The following is a 22,265-nucleotide window of genomic DNA, read 5'->3' as shown; positions in this document are numbered from 1 at the left end:
AGGACTGTTCTTCATTTCTCAATCATTTAATGCACTGAGGTATGCTCATTTAATCAGCTTCCAATAATATAGTGGTGAGTTGTGCTTCCCTTGTCACTTACCATTCCATAAACATTTGTTTAGATATACAACACCAACATTACAACTTTTGACAACTCATACAAAATTGTAATTAACTGCTAATAACTAATTTAAATAAATTTATTTTATTTTAATTAGTTATTAGCAGTTTTTACTAGAGTCTAAGCAAGACTCTAGTAGCCAAAGATAAGAATAACATTGCAAAACATCTTGCTCACTACATACAAAAACATATGTTTAACTAACAGCTTTACAAATACTGTATTCAAAAGACACATTTCGGTGATTACACCACATTTTTTTTTATTATTCAATTATACAATATACTGAAATAATAGTTCCCACAAGTTTCGTAAATCGTAGGATTTACATCTTCAGTGATAAATAGTATAACTTAAAGTTTAAACAAGAGAAATTAATAAATACAAATCATAACCGTCTGGCTATTCATAAACTCAAATAACAGAATGCAGATATAAAACGTTATTGACGTTGAACAATACTGGACGATGTCACGTGTTCTTGTTCTCGTTCATACAGTCTGAGCTCAGATTAAGGTAGATTTTTTATTAGAGCTGACCACACTTGATGGAGAATTAAACCTTGATTTTTATTGCATTGGGTTGGGTTTTTCAGCATATTAGCAGCTTCTTTAAATTTTCTTATGTAGCAGTTGCTTTCTATGTATGACATTGTCGTTTTTTGCGAGAGTACATTGTGTCCAGTGGAAGTGTTATGGAAAGCAAGACCCGTTTTTTGTTCTCTTTTGTATTGTACGTCTTTTTGGTGTTCAGCCATGCATATTTCTCCAGATCTTCCTGTCTGTCCTACGTAGCAAATCCTGCAAGAGCAATGGATTTTGTAGACTCCTGGTTTTTTAAGAGGATGATGAGGTGGTTTTGGTGGATGTAGGAATCTTGAGATTTTTTCCATAGGAAGGAAGGCTACTTTTACGTTGTGTTTGTTCAGTAATTTGGCTAGCTTATCTGTAACATTTTTGATATAAGGAAGCGAGATTGCATTTTTGTAATCCTGTTTTATTGTGTTGTTAGTTGGAGGCATTTTAAGGATTCTCTTGATGGTTTTTGTTTCATACCCATTCTGTTAGAGGATTTGTGTTAAGTATTTTAGTTCTTCATTACATCTTTCTTGTGTGCTGGAGATATTGCATGCTCTGTCTCAAAGAGTTTTAATTAAGCTTATTTTTTGTGAAGGATGGTGGTGTGAGGCTGCATTTAGAAATCTTCCTGTAAATCTTTCTTTAGAAAACTTACAGACAACAAAATTCATCTTCCATCCAAAAATGATTTCAGCTTGAAAAAACTTCCAAGCCATTTGGTAGAAATAAACTTTCTGTGTATTTAATCATTAATGGATCATTTAATAATAATATCTTAATAAGTGAAATGATAGTAAAGTATGTTTATTCCAACAATAAGAGTTTTGCTGCATTAATATTAGTGAAGAAATAATCCATAAAAATCTAAAAGATAATTTACTTTCTTATAATGGAAGCAAATATGTAGGCCCCCACAACATCTAATCTGAACATAAAGCAAAAAGATTGTAATTTTATTAATATGCAATTACAAAATATATTCAGAAAATTATAAGAATACTAATTTACTAGTAATAAGCTTAGTAAACATAAAATGAAAACTTACTGTTGATGATTCATGATCACCAAGGATGGCAAAACCCAATCTTCCCTGACTGATGTATTTTTCATTTTCACTAGAGTAGATAATCATATATCAGATTTATGTATAATGTATAAAATGAATAAAATGTGATCAACTGAACAAATTAAGTAAAACATAAATAAATAAAGTACTTAATATAAAAATCCTTTGTGATGTCCATCTCATTATATCTAGTGAATACACAACAAACAAACTATTTCAACAAGTGTGACTAGAAACAAAGTTCCAATTGTACATACTAGTGATAGAACTGACAGCAGCAGGTACATGCCTACAAAGTAATGTCATAAGAGTCAAAAAGTATGACTGCTAGTTTTCAGAACGTACTAATAAGTTTGCATCGTGCATGAAAGGATCAAGAAAATCCCGCCAGTTGTTAGATAATGCCAGTGATAAAATTTTTTAAAGCCAAAAATAATCACAAGGCTGAAATTTATTTGCAAATTAATGAAGTGTATGAAGAAAATGCCAAGAACAAGGAAATTGTAAGAAGACTGTGTAGGATGTTCAGTGAAGGGAGGACAAACATGTAAAATTAAGACAAAAGTGGCTGCCTTATTACTTACTGTCAACTTGCTTGATAATGCAAAAAAAAAAAATTCAAGAAAACAGAATATTCACATTTTCTAAGTTCACAGTAAACGTTTCCTGTACATTTCTTGTTCTTTAATTCATGATGTCATCACAGAATATTCAATATTGCAAATTGTGTGCAGGACGGGTGCCAAAAATACTCGATGATAATCCCAAAACAAAATGCACAATGGCAGCACTGAACTTTTTGGAATAGTATTATAATAAAGTGATGAATTTTTGAACCATACTGTGAATGAAGATGAGACCTCAATATCCCATGTGATACCCAAGTGAGAAGAAAATCAATGCAATGTTAGCACAGGAATCTACAAAGGCAAAGAAATTCAAGATGACACTTTACTCCAGAAAGATCTTGTGTACAGTGTTTTGGGATGGACGCAATGTTTTACTAACTGAATTCATGCCTCAAGGAACAATAAATGCAGCTATTTACTGTGAGATTACAAAAAATGCAGTAGTCTATTTGAAAGTAAAGATGATCCACCTCAGCTCTGGAGTTGAGGTGATCCATGACATCGTATGACCCCACACTGCTGCTTAAACATTTCAACTTGGAAATCTTCCAACACCCACTCTATAGTTCTAATAATTCTCCCAGTGACTACCATCTTTTTCTCCACTTGAAGAGATTTTGAGCAGCAGAGTCCAAAGCAAAAATAAATAAATAAAATACCTACAAGGAGGGAATATCACAACAGTAAGGCATATTAGGTAAGATTACTACTTAAAACTGAAAAGTTATTATTACCATCAGACGTCCATGGTGTGCAAAGATTGATCATGGGAGGTCTCTCTGTAACTTACACAGCTAATCATGCCATGCCTTAAATGAATTCACTGTCTGAGCACTCACCACACTCTAGGCAATGCATTCTAATCACCTACAACTCTTGATACAAAAACCCTACACATCCCCCCCTCCTCCACTCACACCCTCCTTATACAGCTTCCAAGGATAGCCTCTTGTCCTTTCCCATCTCATACCCCCCCCTACATATCTATGAAAAATTTCATCCACATTAAGAAACATCTTAATCATCTCCTTCCCTCCTATCCACTAGACTCACCAAACTGCACTCCTTCAACCTGTTCTAATACTCAACATTCCAGAGACTAGAAACCACCTTAGCCAATCACCTCTGGATCCTTTCCAATATCTCTTCATCCTTTTGAAAACCTTTAATACTTTTAAAGGCTTCATTCTTCATTTCTAAGGTTAAATTCTTCATTTCTATCTATATTATCATAAATAAATCATCAATAATGATCACCCTTTTCTTATTTGCCTAGACATTTCCTTCTCACTGCTCTTCATATTACCATGTTTACAGCAACATCCAACATCCTGTCATACCATGCTACCTCAAAATCACTAACGCTATTTGCCCCTCATATCTCCACCTTGGATGGGCATAAATCCTCTGCTACCATCAATAGCAGTCTTTCTCATTTTTTGCCCTGTCTGTCTTCACAAAAAACATCAAATCCATCTATCTCTATTCCTGTGGACATCAGCCTCATCCAATCATGTCTTACATATTCCAGCAATATTTTCAATGCAACAATTTCATTCCCCTTACTTGTGATACTTATACATTGTTAATTCAATAATATTTATTTAAGTCTACAGTCATCTAGGAGACTTGCATAGCTTCTTTTCAAATCAGTTATATTTATTTTTTCATTTCAATGTAATATCTAACAAAATAATGACTAAGACCTAAAATGTGAATTGACTATATGAAAAAGGATTTATACCAAATAAGCAAAAACAGTATACAGTATTGATATTGCCTTGAAAAAATTTCCTCACTATTGCCTTGGTCCATGATAACAAAAACAGTCATCTTGTTTCCAGTAACACTTTTTGCTTTTAAACAAAGCATGTATTAAGTAGATATGTTTAACAAAAAATGTTTTAAATCAATATTTTAAATCAGCACTTTAACAGTGCAGAGACTTCTATTCTTTAATTATTTTTGAATTTTTAAAATGTGCATTGTTTTACTTGCTTTTCTGGATTTAAATACATCTAATTACTTCACTAATTAACAATTTGCATCATGTAAATACATGAATCAGTTTGTAGCGACATAAACAAGAGAAAAACACTAACCAATAAAAAAAGAAGGAAAAAAAAATAAAAAGAAAAGGAAAAGAAGCAATGCCAAAATGCACAAATAGATTCTTTTGTTGACATCAAAAGAATTTTAACTTCCCTTGATTATTCAAAATTAATCAAAAATTACAATTATTTTACAATTAATTACTATTATTTATTATTATTACTAGTATATTAATTAAATTATATTATATTATTATATACTATTATTGTATTAAAATAATACTTTCTTCTTCTTCTTCTTCTGCAGCTTCTCCCACTTAAGTGGGGTCACTGTTGATAATGAGACTCCTCCACATCCTCCTGTCTTGGGCTGTCACCACATCCAAGTTCTTCATCCTCGAGTCATCTTCTACCAGCTTCCTCCATCTCTTTTTTGGCCCGCCCACGCTTCCTCCTTCCTTGCACATCCATCTGCATGACCCTTCTTCCCACATATTCATCCTCCCTCCTCATCACATGACCAAACCATCTCAACCTTGCCTCCTGTATCTTCGCTCTTAAGTTCATAACTTTCACTGTTCCCCTCACATAGTCATTTCTCAGATGATCCTTTCTTGGTCACACTGCACATCCACCTAAATATTCTCATCTCTGCTACTTCCATCCTGCTGATGTTATTTTTCCTCAGGGCCACAGTTTCTATAGCATACGTCATAGCTGGCCTCACTACTGTTCTATAGATTTTGCTTTTCAGATTGATCGGCACCCTCTTATCACATAACACTCCAGCCATCTCCCTCCAATTCCTCCAACCCGCTTGTATCCTGCATCCCACTTCCTTCTCAGCTCCTCCATCTTCTTCCACTGTTGAACCTAAGTATCTAAAGTCCCTCACCTTCCTGATGACATTTCCTTCCAGCTCCAGGTGTGTCTCCTGGCTGCCACCCACTGTGTAACACATATACTCTGTCTTACTTCTGCTCAGTCTCATACCTCTCTCTTCCAGTACTTTTCTCCATCTTTCCAGTTTAGTTCTCGCTTCTTCTCTTGAATCTGCACACAGCAAGATGTCATCTGCATACAACATTGTCCAAGGTGCATCTTCTCTCACCTCCTCCGTCACCACCTCCATCACAATGTTAAACAGAAATGGACTTAATTATTGTGATTGTAATTAAATAATATAATATTATTTAATTACAATCACAATAATTAAGTACAGAAAGGCTTATGTATTTGTTCATTATCCATAATAACGCTTAACAGTATAACTAACACCAAGAGAAAAAAAAAACATTTATTAAACTCACTAATATTCATTGGTTTTCTATCCAGCATCATCAGAGCACAATGAAACTGTGATAGGCAAAGTAGTAGAAATAATTTAAATTGTAATTGACACCTAATGTCCTTATGTGGCACCCTCTATGGGTCAAATAACTATTTGACCCATAGAGGGTGCCACATATTCGTCCAAAAAAAACAACAGTCTGGCACAGCCAGACTGTTGTTTTTTTCGTGTGGCTATGTTGAGAGCTTGTCTTTCAAAATGATCCATATAGAAGTTTGATAGAGGGAGAAAGCAAAAATATACAAGCAGCTAGATGGGACTGCCATGGGCTCCCTTCTCCCCCCCCCCCCACCTTAGCAAACTTCTATATAGAGTATTTTAAAAACCAAGCACTCCTTTTTAAATACACCATTGACACAACTTCCTAATAGCTCATTATCCTTCTCTATCTATAGAAAACCTACTTGTACTGATATTGAAACAATCACACCACCACCCTTTCCAATAGTACAACATCCTTAAAACTCTTACTTGCTGAGCCAGGGCTATTTGTTCAAATGACACAGTCCTTGAAACTGGGCTTAGGGACCTTCACAACACCGTTTTAGCCAATGGCTACAGCCCATATAAAATAGATAAAATATTACATGCACCTCCATCCCTCCTACACCCAACACACAGGATCGATCACAGCAAAACCATTCCCATTCCATATGTCATGGGAATATCAGAAAAAATAGCCCAAGTTCTTTGCAGATATGATCTCCATACCACTTTCAAACCTTACATTCAACTAGCTACTTTTATATGTTCTCCTAAAGATCGACTACATTCTCATGAACATCTTGGAATATATAAAGTTCCTGGTGCCTGCAAGCTAGCCTACTTTAGACAGACTGGTAGATCAGTTAACATATGCCTTGAAGAACATAAAAAATTACATCCAAGTGTCAACAGAGGCTATTTAATACTATATTATAAACCTGATTGGTTACTGTGCTCTTGTAATCTCTTTATCTTATTATATTTATATTATGCGCTTTCCTTATATATATTTCTTATATATCGCCCTTAAATATTCACTCTCTCCCTTTATCCCTTCTATGTATCTATGATATATTCTTTTATGCAAAACCTCCTTTTCTGCACTTCCCTTCTTATTCCATGGACACTGGAAATTTATTTGTTGAATTTGTTGAGACTGTGCCACCAGTGTCCTTTTTCTAGCAATAAGATGTGGTAAGTACGTCCAGCAGTTTTCCCCTTAAACACAAATTTCCTCTGATCAATTATTGTTTACAGTAATGGTCTACAAATTATCCTTTCTATTTCTCTCCTGAGTTCCCACTAACAGGCTCTAGTTTATTTTGGAACAGTGCATTGAAAAATTAAAGATCAGGCGGCACTCTAATGACATTGAATAAACACATTTTATTTACAAAAAAAAAAAAAAAAAAAAAAAAAAAAAAAAAAAAAAAAAATTACACTATAATTCTGACAGGGAGAAATACTCCGTTTAACTCTTAGTTAAGAAAATATGTTAAAATACCTTTGCAATTCATAATTATCATAGCACATAAATATTCATTCTTTTCCAACACTAAGTTAAATTCATAGCCAATTATACTGCCAAGAAACTGTTATTTTTTAACTATTACATACATGTTCTCCAATCACTATCAAGCATTAAAATTCATTCTTCAACACTGCTCAATTTCAGCACCTTAAACTTGACAGTCCACTAATAAAGTTCTCCTATGTTTCACATAAATGAATGAAAAGATTAACTCACGTTAGCTCTGCTACCTTCGGTGTACACTTATTCTTGGTTTCGTGTTGGAGCCCTGAGTTTGCCCTGCTTATCAGGTTTTGGATTCTTTCCTATGGATCCTCAGATACCTGCATCATATCAGCGACACTGATGGCTTCTGGAATGCTATTTTTCCGGCACTCATAAGCTCGGGCAAAGAGGTTTGGCGTTTGGAGCACATGCATTCCCACTCAGGTAATGGTGCAGTTCCCTTTCCAGCTCAAAAGTTTCGCTCCTCGGACAATAGCTCCCAGCGAAGAACGTCATTAGATCTAGCTCTGCCTCTCGGATCGGCCTGCGTCATCTTCCTCGGACTTCTGGCATAACCTGTCCAAAAGGTCACGTCCTCTATAGTTGACATCCAATCTTTGATCCTCTGCCAACACCACTTATTCATCCTCTTTCGGATCCCTGCATGAAGGTTTGGGACCCCGAATATTTTGGTGCAATTTCTTGATCTTTCACTAGCACCAATCCCTTCTATGCACTCCTTTAATCCTATCTTGTAGGGCAGCGGAAACTTGTCTGAATCTTGCTGATCCCTTTGACACTGACCTTGAAGGTGTTTATATGCAGAGCTTGTAAACAACTTTCTTATACACTTAAATCGTAAACAACTTTCTTATGCCCTTAGATAGAGCTATTATACAAAGTCTCTGGTGGCAAAGTATCGCCTTTGTTCTTGACATTCTAGAAGTTTCTTTCTTAAAGCAGTAAGTATAGTCAATTCCCATAGGATTATTTACATAAACATTTAGCATTAAATATATAGAGACATACAAGGATATTTTTGTAACAATCTCATGGGACTTGACCTCTGTAAAAGTCTATGTAAAGCGCTTTGGTATTTCCAAGCTACATCAAGTTTTACACAAGATCATCTGTATGACAAGTTGGGATTGGCAGATCATGCTCTAGATCAGAGCTTTTCAAACTGTGTGTCACGACACGTTAGTGTGTCGGCTGCAGTCTGAAGGTGTATCGCACGAACATGAAGCATTAAACAGAATAATCGCTGAAAATTTCCACAGCGGAATACATTTTGCAAAGTGCAGGTACGACTTTTAGTTAGCGCCGTTAAAGAAGATATTTGGTCAACCACTCGGAACCCCCTCCATGAGTCTATACTGACTTGCATGCAACCATCACCATCAGTTTCATTTTTGTTGGAGTTTTCTATAGTTCATTCAAGTATGAGTGACAGTAAATGTAAACAGAAGCTGGGATTGTGCAGACCTGCACTAAGGAGTCCCAAAAATACTTTACTTTAAATAGAATGTAATTGCAAGATGTTTTACGTTCTAGAATTTAAATTGCACTTTTAAAATTATATACACAAACTATCTTTTAATTATTTTTAACCTATAAGAATATTTCATATCAATATGTTTTGATAAATAATGGAAAATAAATGCAGTTGAATTCATCCCTGTGGTTTTATCACGTAGTAGTCGCTCAGTTTTATTATTATTTGACCAATAAAAATAAAGTGCCCCACTTATTCGTACAAATGTTATTATTGATGTTTATTCTAACTGCAATGTGAATAAACGAAGAGCTGGTGCTTACCCGTAAAATGGATAAGTTTCTAATTAATAAAAGAAAAATTGATAAGTTTAATAAAAGAAAAGAAAAATGACGTTTGTGATGAACAAAATGTATCGACTATAGAGGAAACTACACAAGAATCAACTGTTGAACGGTCTGCATTAATACGGAAGAAGTGTAAATGAAAATTTTCCACACCTCGTTTATACAATAAAGATTATATTAAATTAGGGTTCGCATTTTCTGGTAACAAAAACCATCCTTGTCCCCAGTGTTTAGTTTGTGGGGTGATACTTGCAAAGGAAAGTATGGTACCAAACAAATTAAAGTGCCATTTTACCTCAAAACACAATCATTTGTCAGAAAAGCCAGTAGAATACTTAATTGAACTTTCAAAATCTATAAAGAAGCAATCGACATCGTTCAGCAAGAGAATGAAGACATCAGAGAAAGCTCAAAAGGCAAGTTACTTGGTTGCTCAAATAATTGCCAAAAACAAGGAGCCACACACTATTGCCGAAACCACTATAAAGGAATCTTGCTGTGCTATTGTTCGAACAATGTTTGGGCCCGAATTTGAGATAGAAGTTAATAAAATCCCTTTGGCAGATTACACGATTAGAAGATGTATTCAAGACATGTCTGTTGACATTAAGCTGCAAATAAAAGATATTTTTCAAGACAATAATATGATTTTTACATTGCAGTTAGATGAATCAAGGGATGTCAGTGGGTTAACGCAATTACTCGTTTTTATACGTTTCATTCATACTAACAGAATTATTGAGCAATTCTTGTGTTGTCTAGAACTTCCAATGAAAACTAGAGGTGAAGATATATTTAAAACAGTAGATTGCTTCATGAAGGAAAATAAATTGCTATGGTTAAATTGTGTAGGAATATGCACAGATGGCACTCCTTCAATGGTTGGTTCAAGAAAAGGTTTCACAGTTTTAGCAAAGAAAGAGAATGAAAATATTATAATTACTCGTTGCTTTTTACATCGCGAAGCACTAGTCGCGCAAACCACTGGTAATGAATTAAAAAGGTTATTGAGAAAGTTGTTCAAATGGTCAATTACATTAAAAGTAGACCTCTTAAATCAAGATTATTTGCTAAAATTTGTGACGATATGGGGGCAAAATTTAAAAAACTTACAATATACTCAGAAGTTCGTTGGCTGTCAAGAGGTCGAGTGCTTTGTCGTGTATATGAATTGGGGGCAAATGATGCTTAAACGTTTTGAGGAAAATCAACAAAATGAATTCTGCGATCTAATTCAAAACAAATTATGGTGCACAAAATTGGCATATCTTGCTGACATATTTGAACACTTGAATAAAATAAACCAGCATGCAAGGAAAAGGAGAAAATATCTTAACAGCAGGGGATAAAATTTGTGCTATGAGAGACAAGATAAAAATTTGGAAAAGGAAAGTGAAAGAAGGAAATTTTGAAATGTTTTCTAAAACTGCAGACTGTGAACTAAAATGTGATATCAGCTCGCTAATTGTTGACCATTTAACAATGCTCGGAGAGAAAATTCATCACTACTTCCCAAATATTGAAATACAAGACTATGATTGGATCAGAAATCCATTTTTTTCAACTGCAACAATTAACTTGTCACTTATTGAAGAAGAAGAATTAGCTGAAATAAAAAATGATCAAAGTCTGTTAATGATGTATGAAGAGGGTGATTTAGACAACTTTTGGATTCCTGTTTCAAAAATGCATCCAAACATAGGTAAAAAAGCATTAAAAATTCAGTTTTCCACTACATACATGTGTGAAGTATCCTTTTCAACAATGGCAAACTTGAAGACATTGAAACGTGGAAGCTTAAGAATGCTTGAGCACGATGACGAAATGCGAGTGTCTTTATCTACTATTCCACTAAATATTGAAAAGCTGTGTTCATCCCATGAAGCTCATATATCTCATTAAAATTCTATTATTATATATTTCTTTCTTTTCTTTCTATTTCTTATAACAATGACATTAATCTTGGAAATAAATATAAATATATTATATATTTTTATTTTGTATATTTTATTATATATAAAAATACAGTGTGATCGAAAAAACTCAACAAGTGAGCTATGAAATCTGTTTTCCCTATATTAAATACATTGAAAAATTAAGAAGAGAGAATTATTTCAGCTCACTTGATGTGTTTTTTATTCGATCATACTGTATTATATATTTTTAATAAAAACGAAAGGTTTTCATGAGATAGGTTGTGTTGTGAAATAAGTGTAACCTCTGGTTTGCTAACAGACCGTGTCGTGCCCTCAAGACAAGAGTATAGTCTAACTACATCACACAACCTTTAAAGGAGTTATATGATATTTGATCTTATCAAATATCAAAAGGAGTTGCTTGTTATAGTAATGATGGGATCAGTTTTAAAAGGAGTAAGTGATTAATCACTTATTATAAATAGTGAATTTTTATTAACCCGGTATCGGATGAACAGGAAGAGATTTTTAAATAAACCTTCTAAAAGTTATACAAAATATAATTGTAAAAGCATATACTTAAACTACATCTGATCTGGTCACATGACCCATGAGAGGCACATCAGACTGAATTACTGTGCCGTGAAATTATGTTTGTCTAAAAAGTGTGTCACCAACATGAAAAGTTTGGAAAGCACTCCTCTAGATACGCCTTCACATAGTGTTATGTTATCACATCAAGAAAAACATCTTTATTACACAGAAGTTGCTACAGATCATTCTATTCTTAGAATCAGATAAGTCATGAAGCACTCTCCCAACCTCAACAAGTATGGGTGCATTAATTTATCAAAGGTCTGGGAGACTATCCCTTTAAGATCTAATAGCCAGAATTTTCTAAATTAACTTTGTAGTTATCTGTCCCATAGAAGGTGCCATTCCTCTAAGTGTTAGTTTCCTCTAAAGAAGTCAGATAAGAAAAGAGCAGCTGCTTTTGAGATGTGGTGTTACAGAAGGCTGTTGAGGATATCATATACTGAAAGGTGTACAAATGAATGGGTGTTAGAAAAGATTAGTAGAACTTTAAGGCTCCTTAAAGATACTGACAGAAGAAAGTTGAAATATTTTGAACACTGAAAGGATGGAAGGAAGACTTCTCAGAACAGTAATAGAAGGTAAAGGTCTTGGAAAAAGGGGATGGGGTAGACCGTCAATGAGATAGATAGATGGTGTGGAGTGACTGATCTTCAGAGAGTTGAAGCCCCCAGAAAAACATACAACAGGACTACATGGCAAGGCCTGGTGCAGCACATCACTGAGTATCGGAGTGACCATATGAATATGAAGTGTTAGTTATACCATTAAGCTTTATTATGAATTAATCAATAATGTTGTAGACCTAAGGTGCAAAAGTAAAGATATGTAACCAGTTACAATGGATTTTATTTACTTCATATTAAGGTACACTCACATATAAGTGTCATGTATTTCAGAGCTTCTTAGGACAATAGAAACCATAATACATCATTAATAGATAAGGGTACAGTACAAGTGGTTGGTGAATCGGTGAATTTGTTTGCAGAAAAAAAAATTGCAAAGGAATGCTGTTTCCATCCAATTATGATATTTTAATATATTGCAATGCTGAGAGAAATATATCATAACTTACAATAGCAAATATGCATTAATAAATCCACATGATTCACTTGCTGTACATTTTAAGCTAAAGCCGAAATATTTCTGACTGTGAAATAGATATCCAAATAACACAATTCATAAAAACAAAGCAAAATTGGTAGACAATGATTAGCCATTAAAGACATTGAGATTTTGCAGAGAAAAAATGTAAAGGAATCTGCAACATAAGGTACCAATCAAGTTAATTAAATACTAATTTTTGCTAAAGTACATATCACATTTTTTTACACAAACAATTACAGTATATGTGCACTACAGTTAACATCACTATAATGAAATGATGTGCAATAATTACAAAAACTTCCAGCCTATATCCCATAGAAGCAATGCTATTTTAAGCACTATTACAACAGCAAAAGCTAAAAATCTTCCTTTGAGTAAACTGAACTTCCTAGCAAATGACACAAAATCATGAGACAAAAAATGGAAGGAAATGTAACAAAGAAAAACTGAAGAAAATAAAACAGAAAAAATTAAATATTTCTCCTAAGGATACAGGAACAAAGAAAATGACAGGGAATCTTATGAGGACAGAACATGGACTGGTAGGAACCATAGAGAAACACAGAAAATGGCAACATGAAAAAGTGCAAATATAAAAATTACTATAATATGAGACATTTTTTTTCTTTTTATAATATGATACAAGTTTTTCAAAATGAGCCACTATCCTCTTTGTAACTGGAGTCGACCAAACTGACTGATTATTGAAGTTTTCAGGGGTTTTTAAAATTTTATTTTAATGATTTTAGTTTATGATTATTTCAGGTAAGTGATATTAATTTAAACAAATATGTTTCAAAATTTAAACATTCATTCTGGATTTTAATTTTTATAATTTTACTCTTCTAGTTCTTTCCTTTGTCTTCCATTATTGTTTGCATTTGTACATTTTTATGGTTACCGCTGATCCCTTGTGTTTTGTCATCAATTTATGATTTCCCACCATTTCCTTTGTTCTAATTTCTGTAATTTTTTTATATCCTCTTTCTTATGATTATTTTATTTCCTGCAATTTCCTTCATCCTGATTCCAGTCATTTATTCCTCAAGATTTTTTGAATTCTATTTCTGGCAATTTCCTTTGTTAAATGTTTCATGATTTCAGGTTTTCAGCAAGTTTCTCTGTTATGCTTTTCATTGCTTCTTCTGTTCTGTTTCCCCACGACTTCTTTTGTTCTGCTTCCATAAGTTTCTTTTTTCAATTTCTTTTGTGTTATTTCTTGCAATTTCCTTTGTTCTGTTTCCCACAGTTTCTTTTGTTTCATGAGAATCGAGTATGGGAGGATTAATATTGTTCGTCTAAATTTATTATAGTGAACCTTGAGTTATAACGAACTGTCTCTGGTCCTTAGGGGTTCATTATAGTAATAATCTACTGTATCAGCACAAGTTAAAATATGACAAGGACTAAAGCACGAATCACTAGTCTGCACAAAACAGTATTTGTACATATCACAGAATAACATTCCAAAATTGAATAGGGAGGAAATCATTAGTAAAAGTCTACTCGTGTTGTCCTGTGTCTTTAGTAATGTTAAATAATTTGAATAAAAATAATGGGAAAAGATTTCACAAGAAAACAGCAGCTTTGATGAAGAAAAGGAACTAGTGAATTATTAGTGAATTGGTTGTTCAATATTTTTTTTTACAATAAACTTACAAGTGAATGAAAACTTCAATGAATTTTTTTTTTTTTTGATGAATTACCATTAAACAAATTGTCCTTTGATGAACTGCCATGCTACTTGCTTTTTTAGATGAATTAATTTTCGTAGAATTGTCATACAACAAATTTTCATTGAACTATGAGTATTGATACAACCACAGCACTGCAGAAACTACAGTGCTGTGGTTGTATCAATGCTGAGAGTGACATCTGCAGTCTCTTCTGATGGCATTTTATATTCTGATGTTTTTCTACTGTACAATTTTGTTAATCATGAACTTCTGTTTCCTATTTTCATCGTCATTCTTTCAATATAATCTTTATCACTCTTAACTTTCCCATATATGTTTCAGCATTTCATTTGTGATGAACAGATGTTTTATTATTTCTTTTGTCTTGTTATTTATTTTATTATTTGAAGCATTCTGGTGTGAATTAGAGGCCAAAAGGATAAAGCAGATAGCTGACTGCTATTATAAGAATGATGGGATATAAGGGAGTCAAGAATGATGCGAGACATGCAAATTAGCACGAGTACAGATCAAGTACCATATTTTTCCGTGTATAAGACACCCCTATGTATAAGACGAACCCTACCTTATAATTTTCTTCATCACTATTAGTTTCAGACATATCACTTTCTTCAACCTCTGCTGCATGACTGCTGTCTTCTGAGTCAATGTCTATATATATGAGATCATCCTCAGTTCCATCCATGGCACTGCTGTTCCACATTTCTTGAAGGACTTCACAATCACCTCTTGCGTGACTCCATTCCATGAATTTAGGACCATTTGCATACCTCAGTAATGGTTGATTTTTTCACTCTTCCTGTTGGTGTCAAGTTATTACCTGCTTTTTGCATCCATTTATTCCATTCTTCTTCTTTCATCAGAGCTTTGAAGGGCTTGTTGATAGAAATATCTAGTATAAGACGAACCCTACCTTATAATTTTCTTCATCACTATTAGTTTCAGACATATCACTTTCTTCAACCTCTGCTGCATGACTGCTGTCTTCTGAGTCAATGTCTATATATATGAGATCATCCTCAGTTCCATCCATGGCACTGCTGTTCCACATTTCTTGAAGGACTTCACAATCACCTCTTGCGTGACTCCATTCCATGAATTTAGGACCATTTGCATACCTCAGTAATGGTTGATTTTTTCACTCTTCCTGTTGGTGTCAAGTTATTACCTGCTTTTTGCATCCATTTATTCCATTCTTCTTCTTTCATCAGAGCTTTGAAGGGCTTGTTGATAGAAATATCTAGTGGCTGTAGCTGACCTGTAAGTCCACCAGAAATAAATGCTAGCTGTGTTCGCAAATCCGCTGCAACCCTTTCTGTCTTTTCTGCTAAATGCGTTCCGAACTGGTCAAACATGAGTAGAGCTGGCCTCTTCAACAACCTTCCAGGTCTTCTGAACCAAATCTTTGCAAACCAAATAGCCATGCTCTCTTCATTCATCCAGCCATTCTCATGAACTTGGACAAGAACGCCAGGTGGAATGTGTCTTTAGGATATGTTTTCCTCTTAAAAATGAGCATAGGAGGCAGTTTGGTACCATCTGTACAGCACGAAAGGACAGCAGTATAGTGTGTCATTTCATGACCACTAGTTTTGATTGCCAATATTTTGTCCCTTTCATAACAACAGTTCTGTTGGAAGGCACATCAAAATTGAGAGGCACCTCATCCATGTTTGCAATCTGACTTGGTTCAAAAGCATATTTTTTCTGAAGTTTTATTACATAGGAGTAAAACTGTTGGATTTTATCCTCATAAGCTAGTGGCATTTTCTGGGCTAACTGGTTCGTGTTCTCATGGCCAACCCTTCTCTCCTCATGAAGTTGAAGCACCATTTTGCCTTTCCTGTGGAACAATGTTCATTTCTCTTGTAAACCTTTTTGCCTCATATTGAATAAGTTTGGTTGACATACACATATCCCACTCTAGCACTGCTCCATAATCCAAGTCTTAAGCCTCTGCTTCAAGTTTGGCCATTTTGCTGGTTTTCCTCTTAAGGACCTCTTCTTTTTTGGCATTTTGAGTAGTTGTTCTTCCTGTTTTCTCCACTGTCTAATCATACACTCAGTGGGATGAGGTCCAAACTGTCTCTCTGAAGCTTTATTCCCATGTTCTTTTGCATAATTGAATTTTAACTTGAATTTTGAAGAATATGTTTTTTACCGGCATTTTTATGGGCTAGTGCTCAATATATTGCTAATGCATTAACTCACCCTGCCCACAAGTTACAGACATATGAATGCTTTCAGAGTTCTGATTGGTTTATTCAGAATCAGCCATTAATGATGTCAATTGACGGAGTTAACAAAGGCTAGTGAATGGCGGAAGCCTGTTCTTGGAGACAAGGTACCAGCAGTTTTGCCACGGCAACCGCAGGTCTCTCAACCGGTTATCCCCATGTATAAGACGGCCCTCAATTTTTGGTCTAAAAATTTTAGAAAAAAGTATCGTCCTATACACGGAAAAATATGGTAATTATTATGGAGGATTGCAATTTTTCTGCCATCCTGGCAGAGAACACTTGTTTTGCTATCTTTCCTCTCCCATTCTGTTTAATTTTTTACTGTAATTCATATGGAGACATAGTTGCCAGCATATAATGGAGAAGACTCAGGGTCTGAAAGCGTGTTAGATATTGTCGTAGGATCCAAAGATCTGTCCATAACCAAAGTAGCAACACTTCCTCCAGCAGAGGAGAGTGATCATGCAGTCAGTTTTGACTTGGGAGGTTGTGAAGTGAAAAATTTTCAGTTAAGGATGTATGTGGAACTACAGGACAAGAGATTATGGTAAGAAGTTTGAAGCAGTGACATGGCACAAAGGAAAAGATGTTAGTGCATGGGAATAGTTGAGGGGTATCAAAAAGAAGTAATGTCACACCATATATATACTTAGGTCAGGATGACAAATTGAGTAAGAATTAGATGGAAGAGTAGTATCATTATGATGAAATTGCAAAGAAAAGAATATTTATCAAGAGTATATAAGGAGAAAAGTGATCAGCACCTCAAAAGCAGTAGAAAACTCAGGCAAAAAAGGTGACCAGCATGGTAAGAAAGGGAAAATTAGATTATGAGAAGAAATTAGCCGAGCAGGCGAAAGGACTAAAGTGTTCTTTCACTGTGGCAAGTAAAAGGAAGAATGACTATGGAGGATTACCTTTAATGAGTGCCCATGGTAGCGAGGTGACAGAAGCAGACAAAATAGTTGAATTAATGAATGATCTCTTTTCAAGGGTCTATCATCCAAGTGAGGATATTGCTGTGACAGACATGACAGGAACTGGTATGAGAATAGAGATTGATGAATTGCAAAATATTGCAGAATCTCAATGCAAATATGGCCATTGGATTTGATGAGATATCATCTAGTGTATTATGAGAATATGCAAAGAAAAAACTGGTATTAGCTCTAGCTAGGCTGTTTAAGAGAGGGGAAAGAGTGAAATAATTCCTTTGCATAAAGAAGGTTACGAGACAGCAGTATCAAATTATAGCCCAATCAGTATCTAAAGTGATAATAAATATATTGGAAAAGTTAGTCAAAGACAGAATTTAGGAATGGGTGGATAAGAATATGATACTCTATGGGAGAAGCACAAGTTTGTGAAGAATAAGTCATGTCTTAGTAATTTAAGTTATTTTTATAACAGAGTGAGAATTGATTTGGATAAAGGGAATGGCTTCACAATACTAGATTTTGCAAAAGCATTTGACAGGATACCACATGAAACAATTATGCAAATTAGAACAAATGGGAATGGATATGAAACTAGTGATATGGATACAAGGGTGACTGACAGATACCAAAAAGTAGTATATGGTGGAACAGGTAACTAGCAGTGTGCCACAAGATTCTGTGTCTGGATCATTACTGTTTAATTTGTACATAAATGATATAGGAAATGATTTCAAGAGAAATATTCATTTGTTTGCTAATAATGAAAAATTGGATAGTGTAATAGTTAAGGCAATGTCTAGCATGCATGATGATTTAAATGGGCTCACAGCATAGGCAAAAGATAATGGTTGGATTGTATTGTGGAAAGTTATGCATTTTGGGAACTGTACTCCAGGAAAATGATGAAGCTAGGGATTTGAGGATGCTGGTAGACAGAGAGAGAGTTGATGTCTTTTTTGTAATCATTGTAGATTAAATTTTTTAATTTTCCGTTATTATTTTTCTGGAATTTGTACCAATTTTAGTGTTAAATTTAATTATATTGCTGTTTATATTCCCAGCTCAGGTCCTTGTATAATGAATATATCTTACAATCATTACTGAGAAAGACATAAGAATTTAATATACTTTGTGCAGTCTGAAAAAAAAATTTTTTACAGTGAATAATATATACCTCCCATATATCTACAACACTACCTTTTATATATATTAACAGCATTCATCTCTCTCTCTCTCTCTTGTTGGTGTTAACTTTATTCTACATCATAAAAATCAATAAGAAAAACTTACTACTTGTAACCATGGACAGCTACTACATGGAGAACTGACTGAGCACCTCCTTTACTTCCTGCTTGTTCTGCATAACAAATATAAAAATTTTAAATTAATCATTTGGGATAAAATAAATTTTAATGACAAATTTCTTCTCTAAAATTTACATAAATACACCTTAGATCTGTGGTACAGTATAAGCTTCTACATATAATATCAACTGGGTATCAAGAATACATTCTGATTTCAGGATGTATATTCAAATCTGTTATTCTAGCCCATCTCATTATGAGAAAAAGATCCTATTATGATGCAGGCATTTTAATGAGTTGCTGATGTAATGCTAACGTGTTCATGACTTGTGGTAACTGATTATTTCCTTAATCTTAAGAAAACTAAGAAAATTAAGTTTAATTAATCTTAAATTTTTCTTAGAATTTCATCATCATCAAATTCTTGATATATATACCTTCAAGGGGCATACAGGATATGATAGTACTACATGAAAAATTTACATCATTACTAACTTCCTATCTACAATTTTTCTACAAATCAATCTGTTACCTGTGAAGACTCCAATATTATCAGGTCTTATATTTCTGTCTTTTAAGGCACTTTTTACTGTTTTAGTCAACCTATATCTTGGTCTTCATCTGGGTTTTTTCTGCCAACCTGGCAGAGAACACTTGTTTTGCTAATCTTTCCTCTCCCATTCTGTTTAATTTTTTACTGTAATTCTTATATCCTCTTAGCCAAATTTTTAACTTTCAAATTAAATTATTTTGGATAATATGATGAATGCAATTTTAATAACAAATTTCTTCTCTTAAGAAAATAAATAAGAAAACAATCCAATTAATTTAGTTCAGCTCATTTAATTTTCCCAGAGCAAGTACAGCAAGAACAAGGAAGGTCATGTTTTAGCAATTTGCTCATATTTTATAACAATGTTATGGCCAAGTTGGATAAAGGGAATGGATAATACACTATGATAATGTTGGATTTTTCTAAGGCATTTGATAGGATACCACACGAAAGGCTGTTGCATAAACTGGAGAATATGGGATGGAATATAAACTCTTGACTTGGATCAGGGGATGTTTGACAGACAGATATCAAAAAGTGATATACAGTGGGTGTGAATCTGCCAGATCTAAGGTGACCAGTGGTATATCTCAGGGTTCAGTCCTTGGGCAATTATTGTTCAATCTATACATTAATGACATCAGGCAGGAACTAACATCAGATGTGCAACTGTTAGTTGATGATGCAAAAATAGGCAGGGATGCTACTGATATTCAGCACTTACAAAATGATTTGATAGGCAGGAAATTTGGGCAAACGTAAATGGCTTTCAGTTTAATGTTAGTAAGTGTAAAGTAATGCACTTTGGAGTGATTAGATTTCCAGCAGCATATTATGTTAGCAGGCTATGCTACTGGAAACTGAGGAGGAGGCAGCAAGGGATCTTGGCATATTGGTGGCTAGGAATTTAAAGTTCTAAGGTCACATCGCAAAAGTTGCAAACATAACTCAGAAGATAATTGTGATGTTGAAGCAAACCTGACGTGTAAGAAAAAGGAAGTCATTTTGCCTCTTTATAAAGCTTTGATAAGACCACACCTGGATTACTGTGTGTAGATTTAATCTCCCAGATTCTAAGGGATAAAGAAGCTGTGGAAAGGATGCAAAGAAGAGTTTCAAAGATTATATCCAGATTATGGGATTTAGATTATGAAGACAGATTCCGAGTATGTGGATTACAAATTCTGGTTAACAAGTAAAAGAGGGATATGATGGAGCTCTGTAAACATTTGAATGGGTATTATAGAATAGCATCTACTGAAATTTTTCATTATATGGAAGGCAGGGAGAGAATGCAGGAGCAGAATCGTTTAAGAGAATGTCCTGGTTTTCTTTTTCCTAATGGCTTGTACTTTAAGGCTTGTTTTGGTAATCTTTCTATTTTCATTCTTTGATGTTCCATCCATTTACGTTTATACAGTCATCCCTCGACTTGCGTCTGGGTTCCATTCCATCCAGCAGGACGTAAGTTGAGTCAGATGTAAGTCGATACATTAAATAAACAGAGTTATAGGGGTTAGGGACTTAACCATAATAAGTATATTGTCATTTTAGTTTTTAAACCTTATTATAAAACTGTATGTGTGTTACTGCCACTATAAAACAGGGGAGAATAATCACCCAAATCTTCCTCCACAATCCACATCATTATCTTCCTTGTAAGAATGATCAGGCTGTGGGTCCTTTGGTGTAACCTTTGTTTTTTTTTGATGAAAATGTCCAATGTGTGTTGCTTCTTCCTCTTCTTCTTTCATCATAAATTTCTTCATAGCAAGAAAACGCGTCATATACTTTCGTTTCTATTATTCTAAGTAGCATTCAACATTGGGATCCATGTCTTCAGCCATTTTGAGAACATCACTAACTGCAAAGAACATTTCTGCAAGACCCTTCACTGTAAATTGTTTACCTACCTCTTCCTTCTGCAGCAGTTGTTCCTCCAGTTCAACCAATTCTTTGTTGGTCCTTCAGAGGAACTTTCTATGAGTTGAATTATGTCGTCATCATTCACTTCGAGGTTCAGATTGTTTGCTAGGCCCACTATTACAAACTTCCAAAATCATGTACAAACATTTTTAATGTCTTTTTCCATATGACACTCATACATTAAGAGGTCACTTTGTCCCAAGCCACAGCAATATTTTTAATTGCTGTGGCTTGGGATGAAGCATTCAATAAATATTGAATGTTTTCCAGAATTGCATAAGAGTCTAATCATTTCCTTCAGTAGCAGAAATGGCTTGTGAAAAAGTTCTCCATAGATAATAAGCCTTAAACATTGCAAGAACTCCCTGATCCATCGGTTGGATTTGGAGGGAGAAACATGACCTTGAACTTGGTGAAGATCACTGCTATAAGACAGATGACCTGGAGCATTATCTAGAATTAATAAAATTTTAAATTCTACATTTTCTTTCACACAATAGCCTTTTATTTCACTCATATAACAGTTGATTAATGCATCCTCAAACAATTTTTGAGTCATCCACTTCTTCTTATTGCTCCGATAATGAACTGGGAGTATGCTTCCTAATGTTTTTGAAGATTCGTGAATTCTCACTGTGCCATATCACAAATGGTTTCAGTTTATATCCACCCACATTACCAGTAACAGAATCGTAATACGGCCATTAAGAGTTTGAAACTAGGTATAGATTTTAGCTTTTTGTGGATGAACGTCTGCTCAGGCATTTTTTTTTCCGAAACAAGGACGTCTCATACATATTAAATATTTGCTGTGGCAAATAACTTTCCTCCATAATAATTTTATCCAATT

At 34.3% G+C, this 22,265-nt stretch overlaps 1 protein-coding gene across 9 annotated transcripts in view; it reads right to left on the bottom strand.

The window, feature by feature from the left end:
- Positions 1–22,265, bottom strand: part of LOC150092408 (FK506-binding protein 15-like) — a 398,069-nt gene that overhangs the window by 314,175 nt on the left and 61,629 nt on the right. For all 9 annotated transcript variants that reach the window (XM_090415127.1, XM_090415130.1, XM_090415126.1 and 6 more), the window contains 2 exons: positions 18,923–18,989; positions 1,746–1,815 (listed from right to left, as the gene is read on the bottom strand). In XM_090415127.1, coding sequence (XP_090271253.1) covers positions 1,746–1,815; positions 18,923–18,989 — 137 coding nt within the window. The remainder of the gene's footprint in view (positions 1–1,745; positions 1,816–18,922; positions 18,990–22,265) is intronic.

The sequence above is a fragment of the Typopeltis vanoorti genome, chromosome 26 (genome assembly GCF_054136105.1).
Source record: "Typopeltis vanoorti isolate ZY-2024b chromosome 26, IOZ_Tvanoo_1.0, whole genome shotgun sequence".
Lineage (NCBI taxonomy): Eukaryota > Metazoa > Arthropoda > Arachnida > Uropygi > Thelyphonidae > Typopeltis > Typopeltis vanoorti.
Note: the sequence above shows the minus strand (reverse complement) of the source record. Positions and strands in the feature narration are given on the sequence as shown.